Below are 25586 nucleotides of genomic sequence, written 5' to 3' on the forward strand. Positions count from 1 at the left end.
CCTCCTCGTGCCACAGAAATGTTTAACAGCAGCTTCAAAACAACTACAGTTTTTCAAGAATCCTACTGCTCTCTGTCCCAGAAGAGAGCCTCTTACACCAACCAAGAGCATCTCCCATCCATCATTATAACTAGGTAGTGAAGTAAGGTTTCTTTTAGCAGAGAGTGAAGCACTGAAAAAACGAATCACTTTTAGCAAAGACATCTAAGAGGCCTACTATTAAATATTTAAGTTCTTATCTCTGAATACTCATTTCTCACAGGGAAAAAATCCAACATTCTTGGTCTCATTTAGGCTGTATCTCCTAATTTGAAAATATGCATTTTCTGAAGCTGTCGTGGGACCAATTATTGATATTATAATGGGAGCCCGATAACAATCACATGCATTTCCAGGACATCCCATAAAAAGTCAAGAACCAGAGAGGCCATAAATATATAGAAACAACTTGTCTCTTTCCAGTAGATAAGTAAAACCAGAAATCCATCAGATGTACCAAGCCTGTGACTCCACATCTTTAAGATTCTGAAGGATCCCATTTTGGATATTTTGAGGTAAAGCTTTTTCTGATGTTGTTTTGTTTTGTTTTTTAAGCATGCAATATTTTCACACTCCAAAATCCAATAAAATTTAATAAAGGTATTTTCTCAGCTCACAAAGCCATCATGCAGACAAGCACCATTATCCAACGTGTATCTTCCAGTGGAGCTGCAAAAACAAACCTTGGCAAAACCACAGTCAAGTCAAAAGTGTCAAGCAATTACCGAGCAACTCTAAATCACTTTTCAGCTTCTACACCTGCAGCGTCAGCTGAAGCCCAGATTACCCCGTATTGCACAGCCAGGCTGTTGTCTCAAATAACTTGGACCCAATGTCCCTTCCTTTCTGTGGCCACAGCAAAGCCCCACTGCCTCACCCTGCAGCACCCTGGTTCTCAACAGTACAGAGAACCGCAAGCAGACCCTGAACCCAGGCTCGTTCCCACACAGCTACAAGGGTTTTTAAGTCATCTGAGTATTCCGGTAAATAATTTTTCAGAATGAGTCTTAACTTGGCATGACCTCTGAGTTTTAAAGGGCTGCAGCAACACCAAAGCAAACAAAAGAAGGAAGGTAAAGAGTCTCAAAGTAGTTGGTGGGTAATTGTGTTAGGTCTTGTTGGGCTACATTAAGACAAAACATGTCAAGCTCAAAGGGACCCAACAAAAAAAGACACAAAAACATCCTCTGCACAGGACTGTTGCCTGTGTTATGACAAAAAAAACCCCACAAAAACAAAAAAAAAGAAACCCAAACAACAAAAACCAAACCACAAATACATCTCCTGGTGTAGTAGAGATCTTTAACGAAAACATTCCTGCCAATTCCAAAAGCACTTTTGTATTCAGCCAAACCAGCCAGAATTTAACAAGAAATGCATCGACAACCAGCCTGTCCCCAGCCATGGAAGCTAACAAGTGGAAACTGGATTTTGTGCCATCCTTTTCCAACCAGAGAACAGATCACCCCGTTCATTTGTTCCTTTGATGCCACTGACCCCTTTTCAACACAACCACAACTCTTTTTTCCCTACGCATACGGTATTACTGATAAACAACATGGCTCAGTTTACGCACACTGAAATCTTCAAACAAGCAAACTGACTAACACTGACAACACCAGCTATTTCCCATTGCCCTCAGCGGAGGGAAAAGCCAACCTTTAAGAAAACACAGGTTTGAGACCTGCAGGTGTTGCAGCTCTGCAGCTCGCTGTGATACGCCGCTTACAGAGTTAGGAACGTATGTCAGCGCCTGGAGACACACCAGGCATTTCAGAACAAGTAAATTTGGAAGAAAACACATCCTAAGTTGAATCATTTTAATGATAACAGGAAGGACACCAAAAATAATAGCAAGGGCATCAGCAGTCTAGTTAAAAACTGTCAAGAAGAGCTAAATTAAATAATCTCTCCTCCTGTTTTTACGGCAGCATGCCCTCCCCACCCCAATCCTCAAAAAACCGACTACAGAGAAAAGCATATTAATATGAAAGACTTAGAAGTGGCATCCCATCCTTCATTTTATCTCTTGTAACAGCTTTTATTCTTCTGGCACAGTTTGAAATGCTGAAACAATATGTGGAGAGATATAAGTACACATTACTCCCCGACAGCTTCCTCGCTGCACATTGAGCCTTTGTTTAGGGCAGGCAGCTTCAGGAGAAAACATCTCCAATGATGCAGGGGGAAAAAAGTACTCCCAGACTTCCCCAAATACCAATAAATCTGACTGTACCAGACCAAACAGCCATTTGCAGAACTGAATCCAAACACCAGTGACTAACACTGCACCTAGTGTGCGTTTGTTAGTTAGTTAGGGGAAGGGAACAAAGACTGCAACAAGCTGGAATGAGGAACATGAGTCCAGATGCTGAATGGTCTAAACCAAAGGCACCCTGCAGGAGCTACCAGAGGAGAACAAACATTGAGAGTTTCCCAGCTGTTGGACAGTCCATCTTGTTGAAATACATCATTTATATGTTAAGTTTCAAAGCTTGAAGTAGGAATCCATGTTTTTGACAGGATGAAGATACTTTTAGAGAAAGATATCAAAATGGGATTAGAAAAAGATTAAAGTGTTGGATGCCCTGAGAAAACACGAAAGGGAAACTGCTTTGGTAAAGAAAATAAGATTTGTATTTTCAGTAAATCATCTTTCTAGCACCACCAACAACAAAGAGAAGCTATTTACACACCTTATTTCTTGCTACATTTTTAGGAAACAGAAAAGCACACACAAGTACAACTTCAAGAAGCACACATTGATCCACGTTCAATAATTTTCCCCCAGTTCAGCACTTACAGACAAACTTGAAAGAATATCCTTTCCAGAAGGGAAACAGCAGAGGATTCAGAGAAGAAACAAACGGAACACCACCCCCCCCCACAAACCACACCGTCTCTGCAGAAGTGACTATGCTTATATCTCCCAAGAATGTGCCAAGTAGCATTTAACAAGCCAAGGATTTTGCGCTGAACATTAACTGGAAGGGAAGTATCTCTGTCTCAGGAGCATCTGAAGAGAACTGGTTTGGTGCCAACAGCCCTGGGAGCCGAATCAGCTGCCACTCATCCTGACACCTGTGGTGCAGCCTGGGGGAACCCCCAGAGCATCGCCTGCCATGGGGCTCGGGCAGACACGAGGGCATTGCTCATACAGCCCACTCACTGCTCTCTGAACAACGGCACACCCTGCCTGTGTGGATGCTCCATGTTTCAGAGCTCCACATCAGCCAAATCCCCACGCAAATCCACAAGGCTTCCTTAGGAAAGCTGCCTCCCCATCCCATACTGACCCAGCCCTGGTTATGGGACTGGACAGACACAAAGGCTGGTGATGGAGAAGGAGAATGTTTGGGGTTTGGAGCAGCTCAGAGACTTTGCAAGCCTGTATCGAGACAGGTATTTTTTCCACTGATTTACATTATGGGAGAGTAAGTAATACTGCACACTACAATTGCTTTGGTGCTTTATGGGAGTATCGCTGTGTCAAGACATAAATGTACCTTATTTCTTGATAATTACTTCTAGAACAGTTTCATTCTTTAGCCAACACACTGTAAAAACAGAAGCAAAAAAACCTACTGTGCTGGTCATCTCACCAGTCCCATCATTTTAACCTTCTACACAAGCTCCTGAGAATCAGTACGAAGCACAGCAGTATGCCTTAGGAAAACAACCACTCTCTTTAAATAACAAGCATGCAAGTAGCTCCCTGAATGGCTACCACCCCAGTTCTTCAGTAAATTAAATCGTTTCTTCTGCAAGGCACAGAAAGCCATCCGGACCCAGCGGAATCATTTTGTATTTGTTCTTTCTCAAATGAGCAGTATTATGCAATGATCTACAGGCTTCTTCTTGCGGTATCTACTGGCTTAAGCTACTGAGAGACATTACCCCCAAAAAATCAAGTGCCAGATCTGTCAGTTTTGTGCTGCTGCTGCTCTGGAAATAGGCTGACCTGAAAGCGACATAGCCCAAAGCCCCAGGGGAACAAGCACAGCACATCGTGGTTCATCTCATCCACAGAACAGGAAAATGCAGCAGGTTAGAGACATTCGCAGTTTATGCTAGGATACAGGAAAATCTCAGGGTGTAGGAAGATTAGCAACACTTTTGAAAAAAACAGCTCCCACAAAGGGGTTTGTCAGCTCTTGGAGTCTTCAGATACATCGATTCCACATAAATGTCATGCTTAGCTATGCCAGCTACTTGTGTCTCAACAACAGCCCTTCACAAAACCCTTCATGCAAAACTTGCTGAGGCTTCACTGGAAAAGGAGAGTTGAGCAGAGCTGGAAAACGCACAAAAGTTGCTGGGAGACACAGCAAGCATTAGCTTCCCAGATTACGTGTTCTACTAGGAAAATAGCATGCTACAGAGCCACTGACATATTTTACGCCAAGACAGAAGTCCCATCTCTCTTCACACCCTACATCAAACTGGCATGAGCTTTTTATAAAAGGTATTTATAGATACATCACGAACAAATCCTCCATAAGCATTTGTGCACTTGAAGTAGAGATGGATGCTCGGCTTTTGTTAGAAGCACAATGTACCACACCCCATGAAAAAAGCCATGCAGCACAGAGTAGGTTAATTTTTTATTTATTTTTTTTTAACTAGTCACCTATCTACTATCCCAGGGGGAGGTTTCAGGTCTGTCTTAACCATTGAGTGACAACTGCTTAACAGCATACAAAGACCTCTGTGCAGGATGGACTTTAAGAACATGTCTTCTTTTCATTAGTACAAATTCTGCTGACTTCACTGGCATACATGAAATAAAAGGGAAAGTGTATCAAAATATTCTAGGGATGGAAATAAGTGAGAATCTCTCCACAAGGCATTCCAAACAGTACTTTTAGCAGAAAGTATCAACAAAAAACCAACCACCACCCTGCTCATATTCCACCCCACCCACTGCAAAAGAATCAAGCCATCAATTTTTGCTTTTCTCCATTTCATGGAATATGACACTGCAAAACAGCGGTGACCACTGCACAGCAGCAGAGTACCAGGTGGTGATTTGGGTTTTGTTTTTAGGCACAACAGTTCATTACGTGGAACGTTTCTCAGATGAAACAAGTGATGAATTTTCCCCCGGGTGAGTGACGCGTGCCCTGCAGGGACCCCGCTGTTGCCCCTGCAGCTCTCTGCTGGTTTTGTGGTGGGCAGCCGAGTGCAGAGCTGGCGGGGAAGGCTCTGAGCTGCCCGCCTGACACCGAGCGCGCAGCACAGAACTGCAGCGCTCAGCAGCTCCTGCTAAGCTGGGCTTTACACGCGCTCGCACGCTGCAGCTCCAAAAGCAGCTGACAACCAGAATGAAGAGTCTTTTATACCCTTTCTGGTAATATTAACATGAGGTTTCCGAGCTGGCTAGAAAGATTTGGTTTAGATGTTCCTCCTTCTAAACAGGAGATATTTGCCTGAAAAATCAGTTTCTGATGAGCCTTGCACTAAAAGGCAAGCAGTCGCTCCAGACCAAATACGGTCTCCTTCACAACTAAATTCCTAAATAATTTACAACAGGGGGTAAGGGAAAAAGGCTAGAAACACTCTCCCCCATAAACCTCAGCCAGAAAAGTATCCCCACGGGGAGCATCTCGCCAGGTGCTGAGCCTCCCTGCATCCTTCCTTTGCAGATGCTGAGGAATAAAAGCACTTGGAACAACAGGGAGAATCAGGAAGAAAGCACATGCCAGAAGACTGCCCCAGTTGTTTGCTACAGCAAACAGCTCCACGCTCTCCAACAAGACTGTAAGAAGCAAGGCATCTAGAAAAATACATTTTTAGGTATGTCAGCCAACACAATCAATCAGAGAGTCACCTTGAGGTTGCAGAAGAGCAGAAATGTAAAATGGAACTGCAGTCTGTTGAGACTGTTGGGTAGCTAACCGCAAAAGAACGCAATGGATTTACCACCGTTGCCTTTTCCTGCCATGGTTAAAGATGAGATACATCCAAAAGGCTTTTATATTTTAAACTTTAAAGTAGAATCAAAATACAGTCGGTTTTCTCTAGTTTAACCTCAGGAAAATTTTAGTAAGACATTTTAATCTTCCATACTCCGCTGCGCTGCATGTGCAAAGCGCATGAAGATGGATGGAAGAGGCTGGAATATAAGACACTGGGTCAAATCCCAACCCCGAAGGGTTTAACTGGTTTGAACAGAGTGAGCGTATTGCCCTAGGGCTTCCCTGACAAAGGGCTCTGAACCACACAGCCACAGGCATCCCCAAGATACAGCTTTATTCATGGCTTGAAACATATCCTGGGGAAAGTCAAGCCTAAGTTGTTAGGCTTCCTTCATCGCTGTTGGTTTTCAAGACATCTCATCAAGTCATGATCTTTATTTTTCATTAAAAAATCTGCTCAAGGCCCTAGGTAAGCATAACAGGAGGTGACGGTGGGAAGTTCAGAAAGAACGCATTTTCCCCACAACTGTTTGTTGCGAAGGAGGAGTAAATTTATTCAGACTTACTAGTCAGAAAAAATAGGTGTCCTTTAAATCCTTTATACTTTTTTTTTTTTACATGATGGCAGAACTCCTCTGGGGGGGGGGGGGGTGGTTTTGCTTGGTTTTTTTTTTAATTTTAACAAAACTCATTTCTTTCCAATATTTTATGGAACAAAAACAAAAGCTGCATTGCAGTGTTTTTCAAATGCTACAGTAAAACAAATTTAAAAAAGCATTTGGTTCTGGTTTGGTTTTGCTTTATATAATGTTTCTAAGAGCTTCTGAAGACGAACATGTTGCTTTTCCAGAAGGAAGTGTACTCTGGTAACGCCTTCCACCAGAACTGGGATTCCTCGCCCCTGCAAGGCTTTGTTGGTTGGAGCTAAGCAGCCACTGTAAACCAGTGAAGAATAACAACTGGTACGATTTCTACTAAGGTACTGCAGTGGTATCCACTGAAGATCAAGTTCCATCAAAGCTCAAGGAGCTCGGTACTGCGAATGAAGAGGACAAAGAACATGGGAAGATGTTCTTCACATCCATAACTGTTTTGCAACTTTCATGAAAAAAGTTTATTAGAAACTCAAGGTTTTGATATCCTAACAAATCAGACCATGTTCACTTACACCTACAAAACTACAGGCACCCCCACGGAACCCCAGCCAGACGGTTTCTCTTTGGGGGGAAGCAGCTCTACTGGAGGACATGTCGCACTAATTAAGATGACTAAAATGTGCACCGAAAAAGACCTTTATGTTGCCCTGTGGAGGGAAAGGAATACTCCAAGCTTCTGACTAGATTTTCAAGATGGCAAACAACCCCCAAAAATGATCCTGCCGGAATGAGTATATACACATAAAAATAAATATTTATATGTATTTATGTAAACAAATACATGCACTTTTCTCATTTCTGCTTTTTTACACTTCCATGGCAGGACATTGAAAGCTGCTGTTATTTTTCCTTTCTACATTTAGCAAAGGAATTACCTCCTGCCTGCAGGATATAAATACCTTTTTCAAAGCATCATAGTTACTATTTTCCCAGACAACAGATACTTTATAGACAAAGATGCATTACATAATTGCACATTGACTTAGGTGGGAAAAAAAGGATTCTATATTCCACTTCTCTTAATTGAAAGATAGCATTGTTAAGGGATTTACATGGGATATACTTTAATCTACTTCTACTTCTTTAATCTATGTATTTAATCATATCTGGTATGTCTGAGAATTTCTTTGGGGGGGGGGGGGCAGGGGGGAGAAATTTGCTGACATTTGTTCCTTAAACTTCCAAACAACTGTGCTACAGTTACGCTTTTGCTCCAAATATTTGTTGACCAAAGATAACCCTCCACTGCTGATAGAGGCTGATAACCAGTTTGGTTATTCTATTGTTAACAGACTGTTGTGGGTGTTCTGACTTTAACCCTCAAATAAAGAAAATTCGTTTGGCTACACAGAAGACAGGTAATAAGAACAAATTAAGAAAAACAAATTAGCTGTTTATGTCCAGAATTATTTTTTTCTTCACATCCATAACTGTTTTGCAACTTTCATGAAAAAAGTTTATTAGAAACTCAAGGTTTTGATATCCTAACAAATCAGACCAGTAACAGCTCATCCTTTGTGTTACCAAGATCTCTATCATAAGTACAGTGTGGATCACCCTATGGCTGTAAGCACAGCAGACTGACGAGTAAAATGAAGCACTGAAGGCACGGGCTGGTCAGACAGCAACCCAAAACCACAACCGAAGTCCAAGCGCCTGCTGTTGCCTGCGTGGGCCCACCAAACCCAGCAGAGCCCCGCAGGCCAGCCCAGCCGGGAGGGACCCCCCCGGGGAAGCTCCAGCCCCAGGCCCAAGAGCCGGGGGCGGCCCCTTCCCAGGCCAGGCTGGCACAGGGGCTGCGCCACGCTCGACGCCGGGCAAAGGGGCCCCATCCCGCCCCACAGCGCGCCCCCAGCCCCACACCTGGCTCATTGCAAAGCCTTTGCCATGGCCAATCCCACCCCACAGCGGGCCCCCAGCCCCACGCCTGGCTCACTGCAAAGCCTTTGCCATGGCCAGCAGCCTGCTCCTTGCGAGGCCGGGGGGGGAGGGAACACAGAGCTCCGCGGTTGCTGCAAGCGCGTTGTCATTTGATGTTTTAATTTATTTTTTTTTTTTTTTTTTTTTTTTAATGAGAGGGAAAACGCTTCCCCTGGCGCGGGCCGTATGACGGAAGGATGCTGGGGCTGTGCCCCGCTCACGCCGCCGGGACGGGCGCGCTCCGGTGCCGGCCCGGCTTTGTCTCGCCGGGAGGGGGATGCTGCGCGGCCGCGGAGCGCTCCCGCAGCCCCGGCGGGAGGGGACCCTCCTCGGGGACCCCCTTCAGCCCCCCATCCCCCGCCTCAGCCCCCCGCGCACCGGTGAAACTTTCTCCGGCGCTGCCGCAGGGGCGCGGCGGAGCGCGGCCGGCCGCCCCCGCGGAGCGCCGAGCATGCCCAGTCACCGGCATGACATCAGCGCCGGCAGCGCGGCCGCCCCCGCGCCCCCACCCCTCCCGGCCCGGCCGGACCCCCGCGGTGGGGAGCAGCCCCCACCCCCCCGCTATGGGGGGGCAGCCCCGCCGCCCCTCCCTCGCTCCGCCGCAGCGGGAACAATGGCCGCGGGGCCCGGCGGCGGGGCCGCGGGGAGGGATGCTCGCCCCGGTAACGGGGGGGAGGAGAGGGATGCTCGCCCCAGTACCCCAGTAACCGTGAGGGGGGCACGGATGCTCGCGCCGGTAACGGGTAGGGCGGGAGGGTGCTCGTCCCGGTAACGGTGAGGGGGAGAGGGACGCTCGCCCCGGTAACGGTGAGGGGGCGACGAATGCTCGCCGTAGCGGGTGGGGCGGAAGGATGCTCGCCCCAGTAACGGTGGGGGGGGGAACGGATGCTCTCCCCGGCAGCGGGTAGGGCGGAGGATGCTCGCCCCGGTAACGGGGGGGGGGGGGGGGGGGAACGAATGCTTGCCCCGGTAGCGGGTGGGGCGGAAAGATGCTCGTCCCGGTAACGGTGAGGGGGAGAGGGACGCTCGCCCCGGTAACGGTGAGGGGGGGACGGATGCTCGCTCCGGTAGCCGGTAGGGCGGGAGGATGCTCGTCCCGGTAACGGGGAGGCGGGGGGGGGAGGATGCTCGCCCCGCCGCGGCACCGCGCAGGCGGGAGAAGGGGCTGCGGCAGACTCACCCCGATGACAACCGTCTCCTCGCCCTTGAATTTGGGGATGAATTTGTCCCCCCGGAGAATCTCCGCCTCGTTGAGGGGCCGGAACCGGCACATCACCTTAATGCTGCACTCGGCGGGATCCGCCATGGCGGCGGGCACCGGCCGCAGGGAGCGGGCGCTCCGCCGGGCAGGTGCCGCAGACGCCCTGCTGCCGCCGGCCGGGGCGGGGCGGGGGGAGGGGCGGCAGCCGCTCGGTGCCGGCAGCGGCCGCTCAGCCCCGGTGGCCCCCGGCCAGGCGCGGCTGCGCGGGGAGGGGCGGCGGGCTGCCCCTCCCCCCCCAGCGCCCGGGCCGGGCCGCGCGGGGGCTGCCGGGAGCCGTAGTTCGCGCGCGGGGGCGGCCGCCAGCGGCTCTAACGGCGCCCCGGGCTCCCCTCAGCGGGGGCGGGGGGACTCCCGGCTCAACGGGAGGTTACAGCGATTAACCGAGGGGTCGGTCCGGCTCGGCCTCGGACGGGGAGCGGCGTGTGCCCTCGGGCCGCAGGGCAGGTATTTCGGTATCTCGTTCCCAGCAGCACCGCCCGCCCGCTGCTCCCTGAGGGGAAAAACAAGGCGGGAACAAGGAGAGAGCCCCGGCGGCCTGTGTGTGCCCCTGACAAACCGTCTGTAACCAGGGTAAAGGGTATTCATCATTGGGATAGTCGCTCACTGCACGCAACACTCATTTCCAGTGAGGAGAAGCAGAAGCAATAGTACCTCCGAGCGATGCTCTGACCTTGTTAATTTTACAAGAAGTTTGTCACGATGCGGTCGGTGAATCAGCATCTAGGAGAAAGTGGCTGTAGCTGCTCCTATACATAGGTCACACATAGGTCAGGGTAGCTGACCCCCTCCTCCTTCCCCTGCACTTCCCGGGAACATTCCTTCCAGACCTGCTAAACACACCTGCAGCTTACCCTCCTGCCCCCAACCCGGGCCAAGGCTAGTTCCTTTCGCCACATTCATGTTATTTGAGATAGTGTAATGCAACACACGTAATCTCCGCCTCTGTCATTTTCTCCCTGCTAGACCACTTAAAGATGAATGCGACAACTGCTGGTGCCTTCTGGAAAGTTGTAGACATTCCCTGGACTTGAGCAACCACAAGCAGCTTCTGAAACTGGTTTCCTCCAGAGTGCCAGATTCATTAAATCAGCCTCAATCATACAGTCAAGATGGCAGCGGCAAGTCCGTCAACATTTCTACAGAGATTTCCCTTTCTCCTAACCACCGTGGTCGTCCTGCTGTGGATGTGAGAAGAGCAAGCCAGTTTCAAAAGCTCTCATGCCCTTCTTAAAAGCAATTACATCAGGGAGAGTTAGCAATGTGCAGCACATGATAAGACATTATTATATAATGTGATTTATTCCCGTGGATTACCAGTTATATAGCCCTTTTATTTCTCTTTATGTTTCAAGCTTTTACCCTGAATAGCAAATTTGTTAGTCATGACAAGTAGGGGCTTAGTCATAAAAGACAACCCTTTCGATGAATTAATCCTTATTTTTCTCCATTATCAAGAAGCTCATTTTGGAGCAAGACTGGCAAACCTCCGTTTTCCTGTTAGAACAGGTATAATCTGCAATCAGTAAGAATGCACTGAAGAGCCACCTTTTCTTAGCAGTTTTGTCACAGTACTACATTGTCTGTATCGCAGACAATACCGTATTGTCACAAAGCTGCTATTTTTACTACTTATTACCAAATTCCTGGGTTAAGCAGCCTAGTAGGACATTAGTTTTCAGCCAGATTCAAGTGATCGGAACTTCCTTGAGCTTGTGAACTTCTTCCAGGCTGTTCTGGATGCCTGATGGAAGGCATGATTTACTGTTTATTGGGAACCCGCTCCACATAAAACATGAACTACCAAGACACAGAAAAGTAGTCATACTCCACTGCTATAATCTTAAGCATTATCATTATTTTCTTTCAGTTCTGAAACCATACTTTTCCAGATTGTGCCCTTACAAGAAATGCCACTATAGGCATAGTTCACATGGGTTGATTGAGCGATGGTACACCAGAACTCAAGACAATTTTCTTGCTACCGGTACCACAAAAGTAAAAGAAGAGAACCTTGATGTCACCTTATTTTCCTACTTTTCCAGCAAGTTCTCCCGCTAATTACTAAGTCCACTATTTAGAACATCCTGGCAGATTAGATACAATTCGACAGTGAGCTCTGATTTTTCCTGAAAAAATTCTCAGCTGCGACAGTTCACTAAACAGCCCAAGATGTCAGAGGTCTCCAAAAGGACTTAACAATTCCCCTCCTCAAAGAGTGGGGTGAAGGGGGGACAGCCAGAAGAGAACAACAAAATTTCATTTCTCTGTGGATGAGCCGTCAATATTGCCAAGCTGTTCAGGCTGCAGGAAAACCAAGCAGCAGGCATGTGGTAGAGGGTCTGAACAACAGCATAACGTGATTTCTGGTAGACGTGGTCCCACAGAAATAAGGGAACAGACACCTGGGCATTTCAGAAGTGAAAAGCAGATTTCTGATCCACAGAGCCAAAAGAACATTGCTTCATGTCGTTGCTTCTGGGCTCCAGGAATGAGCTTTAGAGTTGGGAAGGAGCTTCAGCAGCAGAAGAACAAGGTTAAATTTCTGCTGTTACAGAAACACACACCGGTGCTGGCTAGGGACCTAACCTACCAGCAGGGAGAGCGACTTTAATGTAGATCCCATTGATCTTGGCATCTCATCAATGGCCATTGAGATAAAATTTGATGATATGCTTATTTCATCAGTGTTGAGATATGTCTATGGGTAAAGAGGTGGTAAAGAATTTCTTCCCGGAGGTACCAAAAGGGTTGGGATCCCCATAATAAAAAGCAGTTTTAAATATCGAGGATAGTGTCCTGAAGACACCATCAGGGAAAATGTTTACAAAGCCAGAACATAATGTGTTTAACAGGAATAAAAATAAATAGAAGCCAAAGACTGAAGATCAGGCAGCAAAATGAGCTGAGAAGGCAGCTAGCAGGAACCGAGATACAGAGACAGTCTAATCTGTGTACCCTTGCACCACCAAAGGCAAGGAGACATGTTTATAGCTCAGGAGAGACCAAGCTGTGAGACCATTTGTCCAGGCAAAGGAAAAAATCAATAGCAAAGTGTATAGGATCTGCAGAACTGACCCTCTCAGTCACCCAAAATGATTATCCCCAAAGCCACACCTCCTTTGATCAGACAGGTAATGATCTCTTTGGTGATTAGGGGGCACAGGGTTCCTCTTTCTCACACTTCCACAGAAAGATCAGATATTTGGAAATAGAGTACTGCAAGTTCAGAGATACTGTCAGAAAGCGCTTGGACTACACTAGCAGGGAGTTTAAGAGCAGCCATTGTTTCCAATTTGCAAAACACTTCAATATATGCTCACTTTAAAGTATATACATAAAGCATGTTAAGCACACACATAAGTCTCAATCTTCATATGAATTATTCACATGATGCATAGGCATATAAATTGTGTTAACCCACCTATAAAAAAATGGATTAGCTAAAAATAAATAAAATCAATTTTTACCACTTTGTATAAAACTGTAAAATGTTTTAGCTGCTTCAACACTCAAAATATTTTTCCAAGTTGCAGACTTTCATTTGAGTTACTCAATAAACAACTCAAATTAAAGAACTGTAAGTTGGGGGGGAAAAATTGTCTTAAGTATAGGAATTTCTAAAGCAATCCTAAAAATCCCAACCAACTGAATGAAAAAAGCCCAAACCCATTAAAAAAAGACACACAATCCCAAACCACAAAGCCTCCACACCGAGTGTCATTGTGAGGGACAACACGCCCATTGTCAACCCCCCACCACCTTTACGCGTGAAGATCCAGAAAGAGTTAAAACCGCATTACAGGCAGATGATGCCATCTTCTGGTGTCACTTACACAGCTGTTGATTTAAAACCCCGATGACTAGTCTAGTCAGATCACCATCAGGAAGATGGGGGATGATGTTATTTTAAGCATCACTTTTATCCCCAGGGCAGGGTTCAGTGAAATAACATTAATTCAGGAGGAGTCAGTGAAGCATTAGCAGTGAGGGTGGGAAAGCAAGCACCAGGCTGCCATCAATTCACAGCTAGCTGCCACCAGCCTGTCCCCAGGGCCTGAAGTCAGGCAGCGTGGGGCTGCATCATCGCAGCTTGCTGAAGCAGGGCCTTGCAGTCCGTCAAAAAATCGGACCAAACTGCTACTGAGGTTTTGAAAGTGCAACTATTAATTATGCCTAGCCTTGGTCAGCTGATCATCTTCTGCCCCATTCACTTCTTTCTGCTGTCCTTAGGAGAGTTCAACTGCTGACAGGCACCACACTAGTTTTGGTGGGGGTTTGTTTCATTTGTTGTTTTTTTACAGGCATTCCTGAATAGGCAATACTATCTTGCCAGAATATATGGTATGACACATATGGTGCTGTGGTCTGTCTTTTCACATTACCTGTCAGAACTCTGAGGCAGCACTGGTGTGCTCCCTGCTGTCAGACAAAAAGATTTAGGTTGATATATCTGTTCTGTTAAAAATTGCCTGTTACCTGCTATAGCATGGCCTTAATTCCTCCCTCCTTCACTTGCTCCTTGCTCTCCAATTGATCTTTCTATATTAACCTCCCTGTGGAATTACATTTGTGTTAAGAGTTAAATCAGCACGTAATGGACTGAAGCCAGATTGGCCTAAACAGATTTTCCCATCCTTAGTCACAGAAACAATTGTAACTTTAGAGAAAAGACAAAAAAAAAGAAAACCAAACACCAACCAACCCACAACATAACTGTGGTACAGGGGAAAGGCTGTTCTGGCACACCGACAGGGCTCCAGACATCTAATTTCCTGCACAGATTTTGGGCCGTTGTGTTTCTTCACGCCTGCACATCCACTCACGCCGAGACTGTGCAGGGACTCCGGGCTCACTAGGTGATTTTCACATCTGGTACAGGAACCAGCACTTTCAACACCACTACGTATGAAGCACGAATGGGAAGATGATGCTGATACTCAGAGAAAAGAATGGACAAAGCCACTAAGTGGTGGACACCGCGCAAGTTCAGAAAGCAGTTCAGGTGCTTCACTGTTACTCCCTTTTAGTTTTCAGATTTTAGTCCTATTTCCATTGCTCTTTTTTTTTTTTTTTTCTTCTCCTTTAAACTACCTGGCAACAATACTGACTGTGATTAAATGGGGTTAAATTTATAGCAAAATGTGACTTGCATAGGCGCTCTTCATTTTTTGTTCTAAATGACGCCATTACAAAAAAATCCAACCCACACACAGATTGCATTTTAAGATACACCAGGTGACTCAGAAACAAGCAAGTCACTGGGAAAACAGGGAACTTAACCTGAAACTCCTTTTTCCTCTGGTATAACAGAAAGGCACTTTGGAAACAAACATTCTCACATTAGAGACTGGCATTCTGGGTACTGACAGTCACTGCAGCAGGATGGCACACATCAAACTGTTGCCTGTTGGAAAGAGAACTCTCAAAACACACTCTGTTTAGAGAGGAGATGATGTTTTATTCTGTGCAGGGTGCTCAGTGCTCTATTCCCACCAATCAAGCACACCTACTAGGATCCCTCATCAAATATTTACACGAGAGTTACAAAGCTCCACTTAACTAATACAATTATTCTGCCTACCTAATACATATTCACTGTGCTGAGCTCATCAGGTTTTCCGTGCCTGCGCAGGAATTGTGCTGAGCCAGCAAAAGTCTTTTATGCCTGTGCAGGGGTCTCAAGAGAGTCTTTGGTGGTCATTTGGGGAGGAATACCCCTACTCTTTTTTTTATTCTTTTTATGGCCATGCATCATCTGAGGACACCAGAGCCCCTCTTTATCTTGCCAGCTTCTTGTTAACAAGATCTGTGTCCTTGGTCAGGAGATGTTGTCCTCCTCTGGAACTTCCTGGCCTTCATTCAGTCATCTATTAAAAAAAAAAAAAAAAAAAGGCTGTAAAACATATTTTAGATAATTCTCATTCTAAACCTTGACAGACATTTACAGTTTCCTTCACAGCCAATCTTTGACCTTCCCTCTACAAAATCAGCATCAAAACCAGTTTAGGGATAAGCGAGAACTTCACATCTCTAGTTTCAGCCATTGCTGCTGGGTTTCTGCAAGCAGGGCGCTGGTGTTCCTAGGTCTTGCCTTAACACAGTCAGCAAAGACGCAACTACCCTCAGTCAGCAGAAGTTACCTGAAAGTGTTCTGAAGCCACTCCTCTGAGAGAGCTCCGTGTTCACTAGCAGGCCAAGGCACACAAGTACTTTGTGAGCTAGGTGCTTTTAAAAGGACAAAATAACATGCGAGTAAGAATTGCAGCCTGCTTCAAACTCTTATTCTCAGCCAATGGCTTTCTCACCAAATTGGAATGAAATCAGTGTTACGTTCTCTAGAAGCGCATCTTTACATTCTCCTTCTGGCCATTTCAGTAAAGTTTTGTAAAGAAAATTATCCACATGTATTCCCATTTCATACATGTACTATTCTCTCACATCATCACTGGCCTACAAGAGAAATGCTGCCATTAAATGCATTTAGGCACTCTGCAAATAGCTGTACGGCTGCTTTATTTCTGTGTGGGCTAGAGCAATGTATGTAACAGGGTATCTATAATGTGACCTCTGTTAAAGAAAAGCAACAGGCTCCCCAGGGTGAAAAACTCCAGGCAACGCAGTTCCAGGAGGACAAGCTGGGACACACAACAGCCCTCATTACAGATCTGCTCCCCACCACCTCGCATGCCCTGCCTTCACCACTGCCCTCACCCAAAAGCTGCCTGTTCCTTCCCCCCAGAAATCCCGCCCCGAGCGGCTGCCTGCTTCACGGTGCTTCCTGGTTACACGCTATTCCACAGTGGAGCCCCACATGCCAACATACCACTGCATCCACGTCAACTGGTCAGGATGGCTTTCCTGGGAGATCAAACCAACCCAGGGTTGCTTTGGCTCACAGACAGCAATTGCCCATATCTAATGTGTTCCACATAATTAGCTGGTTAGATGAGAAGAAAACCAATCATTTTCCACATGCCTTTTTGTTCAAGTGTAAACACGTGGATCTTAAAAGCTAACCCAACTTACATTGCCAACTTAGGTTGGGTCTGGAAACATTTCCTCTCTGTTACATGTGTCTTTCCTTTTTTCTTCTTCCCCAAGTAGCAATTTACTGTGAAGACAAGCTGTAATTTGTAACGGTTATTCTCCATCCTTCTAAAAGTAAGTCTGAATATTGCAAAACCTAGAAGTAGAATAAATAGGGAAGTGAGATTTGAAACCATTTCTCAAGTCAAATCCAGGAAGCCTGTCAAGATGACAATCCTGTATAAGGAGCATTTAGTTTTCTGTAGCTTTCAGAGCTTCAAACACAATGTGAATTTCTAGCAGGACACGCTATTTGGAAGGTCTCAGTCATTCTTCCTGTATGGTACTGGGAACTGAGTGGAAGGCTGACCAGCTGCGACCACGATGCCGAGTCCACTTCAGGATCATCAGTCACCTGGAAGGCTGCACTGTCTGATGATCCTGCTTCAAAAAAAAAAATCTTAATTACTGCAATAAGGAAATAGGAAACATTCCTGTTATTCTCTACAAAGGAGCTGGAGATAGTAAAGGAAAATGGACTATCGGGGAAGGAAAAGTGAGTCACAAAGTCATTAGCCTCAGGAAAACCACAAAGGGCTGCAGAAACTGTCGTCTTGTTTGTCGGGGCAAAATACCCCCAACGTACAGCCTGCTATAGTGGAGTAAAGAAAAGTGACAACAGAACAGGATAGTTAAGATGTTGTTTGGAAAGGAGAGGAAAAGCCCTACAGCAGAACTAGAAACAAAATGCCTACAATTAAACACATACCAAAACTCCAGTCAATCTATAGATTAAATCAATTAGATAAACCTTATTAGAAAAATAATCAGCATTTCCTACCATCTGGCATTTAAGGAAAAACTCTGCACATTACACTTGAAGTCCAATATAAATTGCTGTAGATTCAAAAATCTTGCCTCAACAACAGCCTCTAATATGTAACAGAACAACAAACACTATTCAAATCATATCGCAGATATGCATGATGTGCAAGTAAGGGAATTAAAGAATGTTAGATCCTCAAACACTTTTGCAACAGCACACAAAAATAATGCAGTCCTTGGCACTGCCTGCTGTACATCAGGATCATAAGGTAGAAGACACCAGCAATATTCCCTTAATTTTATTTTTTTCCCCATGCAGATTTCTGTGGACTACAGCATTATTCATCACTCCCCTTTTCTTGCACTTGAGCCATGCAATTAATTGTTAGATATTCTTAAAATGACTACTCTAGTTCTACTTTACAGAAAGCTACATCAATACTAATCCTTTAAATGAAACTCATTCAACATACAGCACACGTGCTATTATAGCCTTTGGAGTTTATGAAATCCTTTTTCCCACCTCACATTTTTCCAGAATCTATTGTAAGTTAAAAAACCTTTAGCTGGAGCCTCTAATAATCAGATGAGGATTAGATCACACCAAGTCACAGATAGGCAGCAATCTTTGGGACATTTTCGATCCAATTTACCCTAAAAGTCTCCCATGTAGTGACCAGAGTCTATACTGCAGAGCTCAGCAGCTGTCATTTGCTAGGTATACAACTTGCAATCCACAAAAGAAATTACTTCATGTTTCCATTAAACCTCAGAAAGGTTTTGGGGGTATGTTAGAGAAGCAAGGTTATTTGTCTGTATCAAGGAGAATAACTTCTTTCCTTTTCACTCAGTTCTGCAACAATTCTGCTTTCAAAAAAAGTAAAATACATTATTCATACTTCAGACTACACAGTCATAGTCATTCCCAGAAATGAACCAAGGGCTACAGAACCTTAGACACATGTGAAAAGGTGACGGACACATAGGGAGCAGCGGCTCCGGTGCAGGCTGAGCGAGGCACAAGCAGCATTTGCACAGGCACCTCCCCGCTGTGCCGGCACCCTCAGCCCTGCCACCCGCCCCGCCTGACCAAGGTGGTGACACTATTGTCGTGGGTGCCTTTGACTATTCGCAAGAAATACAATCTATTCTCATCTTGCCTTGCAGACTTTGTACTGAATAGAAAATACAATATCAGCTAAGCAAAAAAGTTAATTTTAGACATCAGAGTTTCTGACAAGCTCCCAGTATTTAAAGCTCTGCAAACGTTTTTAACTGTCAAAACTTTTAACTTACAGAACGTAAGACAAAACATGTTTAAAGACAACTGCGATTAAAAATAGCTCTTTATATAAAAAGCCAAGAGGAAAAATACACTGACTGCATGGCATACAGGCAAACCACATCTTGACTTCCATGGGGCAGGGGCTGGACTTGACAATGTCCTGAAGTTCTTATAAATCACAGAAGCGTTGAGGTTGAAAGGAAATACAGAAACATTATCCAAATTACAGGTGGAGAATGAACAAAACAGCAGAAAATTCAACTGATTCGCCCAAACTAATACCTGAAGTTCCTTTGGCAGAACAAGAAACTGTTGTCTCGTCCTGATTATGCCCAGGGTCTCAGGTCCCAACTACTGGACCATCCCTCCCCTACCGCATACGGTAAGCACGGGAAATAATCACGTAATCGGAAACCTTTTGGAAAAAAGTGCACATGCTTTGGTCAAAAGTCATCAAAAGACTACCACTAACCTCCAAAATTTACACTTCTATTGCTTGCACATTGTGAAATAAACACATATGCAACATGTCCGTGTTTTGATATGTATTTTTATTTCCCTGCAGTTTTCACTTATCAAGAACAAGTAACAGGGAAAGTTGTCTGAACTAGTGCATAAACAAACATTCTGAAACACCACTACACGTATCTAATTTACAAGAACCGTATAAAAAAAGTCACTAAAACACTACACTACGAAGGTGTCCAACGCTTACAGTCAGACTTTTTCCAACCCGTTACTTGCCTTGTAGCCACAGGAAAACTCTCCAAAATTGAAAAGACAATCTTGCCACAACCCTCCCTCCCCCCCACCACCTGGGATGGCTCGATATCTAGACATCCAATAATTAATTATTGCAATGATATATAATGCAATACATACCTGGTAAAATATCCTTTATGTGGTGTGTTACAGTTTTAAAGCCAGTTAAAATATGCAGTCTTCAGATAAAATGTAATCAGTTGAAAATTTTCTCATATCTGCACAATTTTATATGTGCTAGATGCATAATTTTTCTAGTCAGTTTTTTTTTCCTGTGTAATTATTTTTTATAAACTGGTATTATAAATAGAAATATACATTCAAAATATATGGAAAAGTGAGTTACTACATTAAATTTGCATGTATCGATCCATCCCTTTCCCCTGCACAGTAATAGAAAATACTATTTTGCCTTGAACTTCATATTTGACAGTGAAATGCCACTAAAGTATTTACCAAAAAGTCCATCTAGTCAAATTGTGAAACAAAATGAACCAAGTGAAAACTTTACATTTCCTTTAGAAAAAAATTACAAGAATTTTGTTTCCTAGCTATGAATCTTTAACTTTTTTTTTTAGACACAAAGTTGGATTTATTTGTACAAGATACAAAATGTAAACATGGCAAAATAAATAGTTAAAACAAGTGATGCAGGATCCCATTTCATGCTCATGATCCCATTAAAGAATTATTTTTTAATCCATTCAGTTGCAAATTCAAGTGCAAAAGCATGATGATGAATATCTACTATTCAAGTAACAGAAATAATATTGATGATACAAATAAACTATTTTACAAGGTAGTGATTTTCCCAATTTTACAAAATTTACATTATATATCGACTTAATACACGATATAATGATAGTCCATTTAGGTCCATTTTAGTTCTCTGTGATCCACAGAGTGCTGTATTTTGCACTCGGTTGGAATATAAATGACTACACCATTAGCACAGGTTGAGACACTGGTTTGAGGTTATGTCACTTCCATGGCTACTGTTGTCTCTGCTATGCCATTTAAACCCAGTCGTTCTGGTTCATGATTCTCTCTGCAATAAAAGAAATATTCAATAGTTACAGGTAGAACATATTTTCTTACACAGTTTTAATGATTTATTACATGTGCTTTGTTTTTTTGGTTTTTTTTTTACACAGCTGTTAGCCTGGATCAGGGAGAAAACACGTACTAGAAACAGATTATTTAAAACTAAATACTAAGTTTTACTCCACTAACTGCAGTCCCTTCTACAAGATTCTTGCATTTAACTGTAAATTACCAGCCTAAGTTATAGGTAAAAGTACTAAAGAGTCTCCTGAAGAAGGAAAGTCAAGATATATTATGATGACTGACTCACAGTAAAGCGTTATTCTAACATAATCCTCTCCCACCCACACCAATTCCACTTTAGCACTAGTGCAAGAAATCTTAAATGTTTTTTCAATTTGTTATCATTCTTTGTAGAAAAGCCCAAGACCTGTTCAGCTAAGGTGGTACTTTTCACAGCATTTGCTGACATGACTTGAAATACCCCTCTGACTTGAGGGAAATAAGAACTAAATGTGTTACTGATACAAAAGTATGCTTTAAGGCACGGCTGCTAATTTAAAAATACCTTTTTCCTCAATCTATAGTGACTAAATTATACATGCCATTTTCCATCTCAAAAAACTCTAAAATTTTAACCTCTGCAGGAGCGTTATGAAATAATCAGGAAGCCACATTTGCTAATGGCCATTTTTCACTTTTCTAATTCATCACAAACTTTACTTTTTTTTTTTTTTAAACATCATACAATCCAGCAAAGGCTTCAACCAAAGCCCAAATATCACCATTTTCAGAAAACATAGCCAGCTGCAAGCTCCTGCCACTCCTGTGAAACATCTTCTAAGTATCCTGAACCAAGAGTGCTGCTGTTCAATGAGAATAAATCTCTTGTCTATATACATAAGATGCAGGCTGGCACATAAAAGTGGTTTACACTTCACATACACATATATCTGTATGTATATATAAAATAGGTACGTCCAGCTTGCATCTTACACAAAGTTATGGAGAGATGTGCAGGGTTTGATAGAATCTACCTGGAAGTGCTGCATGAGAGAAGGGACAAATGAAAATGGTTAAAATGAAGCCATTTTAAACACAGCAGAAGTTTACCAAAACTACCGGTGCCTAAAATCAGCGTGAATTATTTGGGGGTTAATATACAAAACAGCTCTTGCAGTTTGTCACAGCCACCGCGAAGCTGCCAGCAGCTGGATGTTTTTGTGAGGCTGAAGCTATACTGAGAAGTCTCTTGGAGGTGGAAACAATTCTGTTTAGTACTCTAGGGCCGAGTTGGGCATTTCTGTGGAGGCATTTCTGTAGCACAAAGGAAACTTCAAACAAAAGTAACTTCAAACTTCAAAAAGGCTCCATGCTTACCTTGCTATACTGCTGATGGCACTGCTAGAAGTTACCTTTGGCACTCTGTCCATACTGGCAGCAACTGTGGCGAGTTTTAAGGCTGTTGGCGATGGTGCTGAAGTCCTTGTATTGATATGCACATTGACTGGAGAAACAACACTGACATTGTTGAGGTGCACTGCATTTGTCAGGCAAGAATTGTTCATGGGAAGCGTCTGAGGGCTGCTTGTGCACAATGCTGGAATTAAGTGGTTTGTGGTGGTGTGGCCAACTGTCCTTACAAGCTGTACAGTTGAAATCCCTGGGCTGGATGATAAAGCCATGTTGGTGGAGTACAAAGTTCTGGAGGTTCCTGTTACAAACCAAAAGTTGTTAAGTTAAAAATATGCCATTCCTCGGATTCAATTCCAAAGATTAACTTCAAGGGTAATGCTTTAAAGTATACACATCACTGGAATTGTGCAACAATGTTTTTTTTTTAAAGATCTGCAAAGTGTAAAACTTTAGAAATATTTCTAGCTAACATTAGGAACATGGCATGTTTTTTCATTCACAAGAACATCAGCAAGTGAAAGAAGCTGACAAATAACTTTCATATGACAAAGAGCTTTTACACTGCCCAACCTGGTACACCTCTTTTTAGGTGCTTTAAATCAAAGGGGCAACACTCCCCATACAAGTGTATTGGCTGGGGACTACCTCAGCTAGGCAACCTCAGAGACCGACTGCGAAGCCAAATTCCGATGCTTTGAATCACCCCCTACCTTGTTCTGCTGGTAACGTAAAGAGGTTCTGGGGACCAGACTCTCTCAGTGCAGCAAAACTAGGGATCTAAGGCTGGGCAAATTAGAAAACTCTGTTCAGATTATGCTGCAGTGCTCTGTTCACACTCCTGAGGTGTGAGAAACTTCACGTTTCATAGCGTGTATTAAAACCAGAGGCTCTCAAATATCATCTTGGCATCCTAGCTATTCACTGTTCTCCTTTTGATCACAGGGGAACTAGATCCTTGTTTGATCCCTAGAGGATTCTTATTCCTGAAAAAAATTTGCTTTCAGCTAACATCTCCTAATTTACAAGTCTTCCTGTCCTGAACAGGAATAGCTCCTTCCCACCATTGCCACTCACAGCTTTAGAAGAGTAACAGCAGTCTGATTTTGTATGCATAATATCTGTAATGGTTTTCATCAATCGTAAAGCTGTGTACCACATACTGACATGGTACACTGCCCTGTGCCTGATCTTATACCCCTCAAAACACCACCCTCCCAGATATGATCTTGGAGAACTGTACATAGATGTCTTTTTCTTTCTTGGAACTGTTCCAGTATATTGATTTTATTCAGCTGTGGTTTTTCCTCCCTCGATTCATTTCATATTATCATTAACCCAGCCTGGCAGAAGGTCTATAAAACTAATCACATCATTAGCTGTTAAAACAACAAATTACTCTAAAAACCTTTTATGTCTTATGGCAGTCAAATGCCAAATAACATTTGTCTCTCGGCAACATGGCTACTACACCAGCATGACTGGCACTACTGCCTCCTGGTAGCAGAGGTTCAGAAAGAGGGGTGGCGGGAAGGTAGTGAAGGCCAATGTCTACACTTTTTCCTGAATTTGGGAGAAATCCTAAATGCAATGAAACCTGAAACTCACAGTAAAGTCAGAAGAATTGCCAGTAGTCGTCCATTAGTATGTTTTTGTCTCAATATGCCAGTGAGATAATGACCAAATAACGTAACAACTTTTCTACTTCCTTCTTAAAGTACTTAATGTTTTAAGCAATTGATTTTAATTACAAATTCACACTGTTTTTAAAATGCTGTCACTTACGCTTCTGATCATGACAGATAATTAAAAAGATTAAATCCTACATAAGAAAACAGAAAATGCTCTTCCAATGCAAAAGAGCATTTGCTAGTTTTATTACCATACTAACCTACACACCAGTGCACAACAGTATTTTAAGGAACAGTATTCAGAATATCACAATTAATATATTTGATTTGTTTATGATTATTAATAGTATTTTAGAAATCAGAAATAAGACCAGTTGACATATTCTCAGCTAGTACTAGACCGTGAGTTTTAAGAAATCATCACCTGAAGGCTGGAGAACACCATTAATATTGTTGTGGCTGGTGTTTTGTTCCTTCGTTACCTCACTGCGACTAGGAGCAGGTGCACTAACCACTGCAGATGCAGCAAAGTGGGCGCTGGCTGAATCAAGTGTTTTTGACATACAGTCAGAGGTGCTGGAGCCCTGTGGGAAGAAAAAATTTTTTTTTTCTTTATAATTATTCAAGTATAAAAATAAACTAAGTTACAATTGCTATAATGCAGAGTTACCAGCAAATAAATACATCAATCTTCTAAGTGTAATCTAATGCATCATAACATTAAATATTTCCATTTCACAAGTCTGATGAAAAACTGGAAATTAGTGTCCAAATGAGCATCGGGTAAGTCCTGCCCAATTCAGCCAGTCAACAGCAAATGCAGTTCTTGGCAAAACAGATCACCTTCATAATATGTTGGTCAGCCTGGAGAAGGGAAGGCTCCGTGGAGGCGCTCCAGTGCCCTCCCAGTACCTAAAGGGGCCGACGTGAATGCTGGGGAGGGGCTCTTTATCAGCGAGCACAGTGACAGGATGAGGAGGTAACAGCTCTGAACTAAAAGAGGGCAGATGCAGATCAGATATCAGGAGGCGGTGGGCCAGGCTGCCCAGAGCAGCTGTGGGTGCCCCATCCCTGGCAGTGCTCCAGGCCAGGCTGGATGGGGCTGGGAGCAGCCTGGGCTGGGGGGGGGTGTGTGTGTGTGTGTGTGTGTCCCTGCCAGCCCAAACTGTTCTGTGATTCTGTGCATTTAAGAAGATTCCTCTAGAACAACTGACTATGCCTTAAGTTTCCTTCTCTCTTCTGTCTCCAGGCAGCAAGTATACTGCAACTGCAAGTCTGAAGAATTTTCAGTATTCATGGTACATTCATTCTCATGGAGTAATTTCTGCTACCACTTAACTGCCCATCACATTCTGGAAGTACACATCTTTTATTAGTCCAGTTTCTTTGAAAGATACCCTGAAATGGCTGCATGTATCATTCTGCAGCCTCAGTTTATACGAACTCAGAAAATTACTTTGCATAGGCAGAGTGTCTTAAAAATCCAAAATTCATTCCTCTTGTTTAAATATTCTGGTGTCCTGTCTTTACACATACAGAAAATGTAATCAGTAACAACCAATACAGAATCCCTGACTAACCAAAGCAGAAAACACTGAAAGGAAGGGACAAACAGCACTGGCAATTAGATAGAATATGCTCAAAGTAAAATAAGTTTTCCTAGAAACAGACAACGGCAACAGCTGTTATATTTTCTTAGTAAGAAACTAACAGAAAACTAAGCTTAACAGAAAAACACATATTCTTCACTTGCAAGGCATTACAGAGGAAAAATATGATTCTTTTAGAAGACAGGAGTAGTAACAC

The 25586-nt window shown here is 43.8% G+C and overlaps 2 protein-coding genes across 4 annotated transcripts in view; both read right to left on the reverse strand.

Moving 5' to 3' along the window:
- The window catches only part of KIF5C (kinesin family member 5C), an 85591-nt gene extending 75615 nt beyond the window's left edge, over window positions 1-9976 (reverse strand). Inside the window, exon 1 of the mRNA XM_037398321.1 lies at window positions 9714-9976. Within this exon, the coding sequence (XP_037254218.1) occupies window positions 9714-9839 (126 nt within the window). The 5' untranslated portion in view covers window positions 9840-9976. The remainder of the gene's footprint in view (window positions 1-9713) is intronic.
- Window positions 9977-19460: 9484 nt separating this feature from the next.
- EPC2 (enhancer of polycomb homolog 2) overlaps window positions 19461-25586 on the reverse strand; it is a 50760-nt gene continuing 44634 nt past the window's right edge. For all 3 annotated transcript variants that reach the window (XM_037397225.1, XM_037397224.1, XM_037397226.1), the window contains 3 exons: window positions 24205-24364; window positions 22117-22450; window positions 19461-20740 (listed from right to left, as the gene is read on the reverse strand). In XM_037397225.1, the coding sequence (XP_037253122.1) occupies window positions 20668-20740; window positions 22117-22450; window positions 24205-24364 (567 nt within the window). In that variant the 3' untranslated portion in view covers window positions 19461-20667. The remainder of the gene's footprint in view (window positions 20741-22116; window positions 22451-24204; window positions 24365-25586) is intronic.

This window comes from Falco rusticolus, chromosome 8 (genome assembly GCF_015220075.1).
Source record: "Falco rusticolus isolate bFalRus1 chromosome 8, bFalRus1.pri, whole genome shotgun sequence".
Lineage (NCBI taxonomy): Eukaryota > Metazoa > Chordata > Aves > Falconiformes > Falconidae > Falco > Falco rusticolus.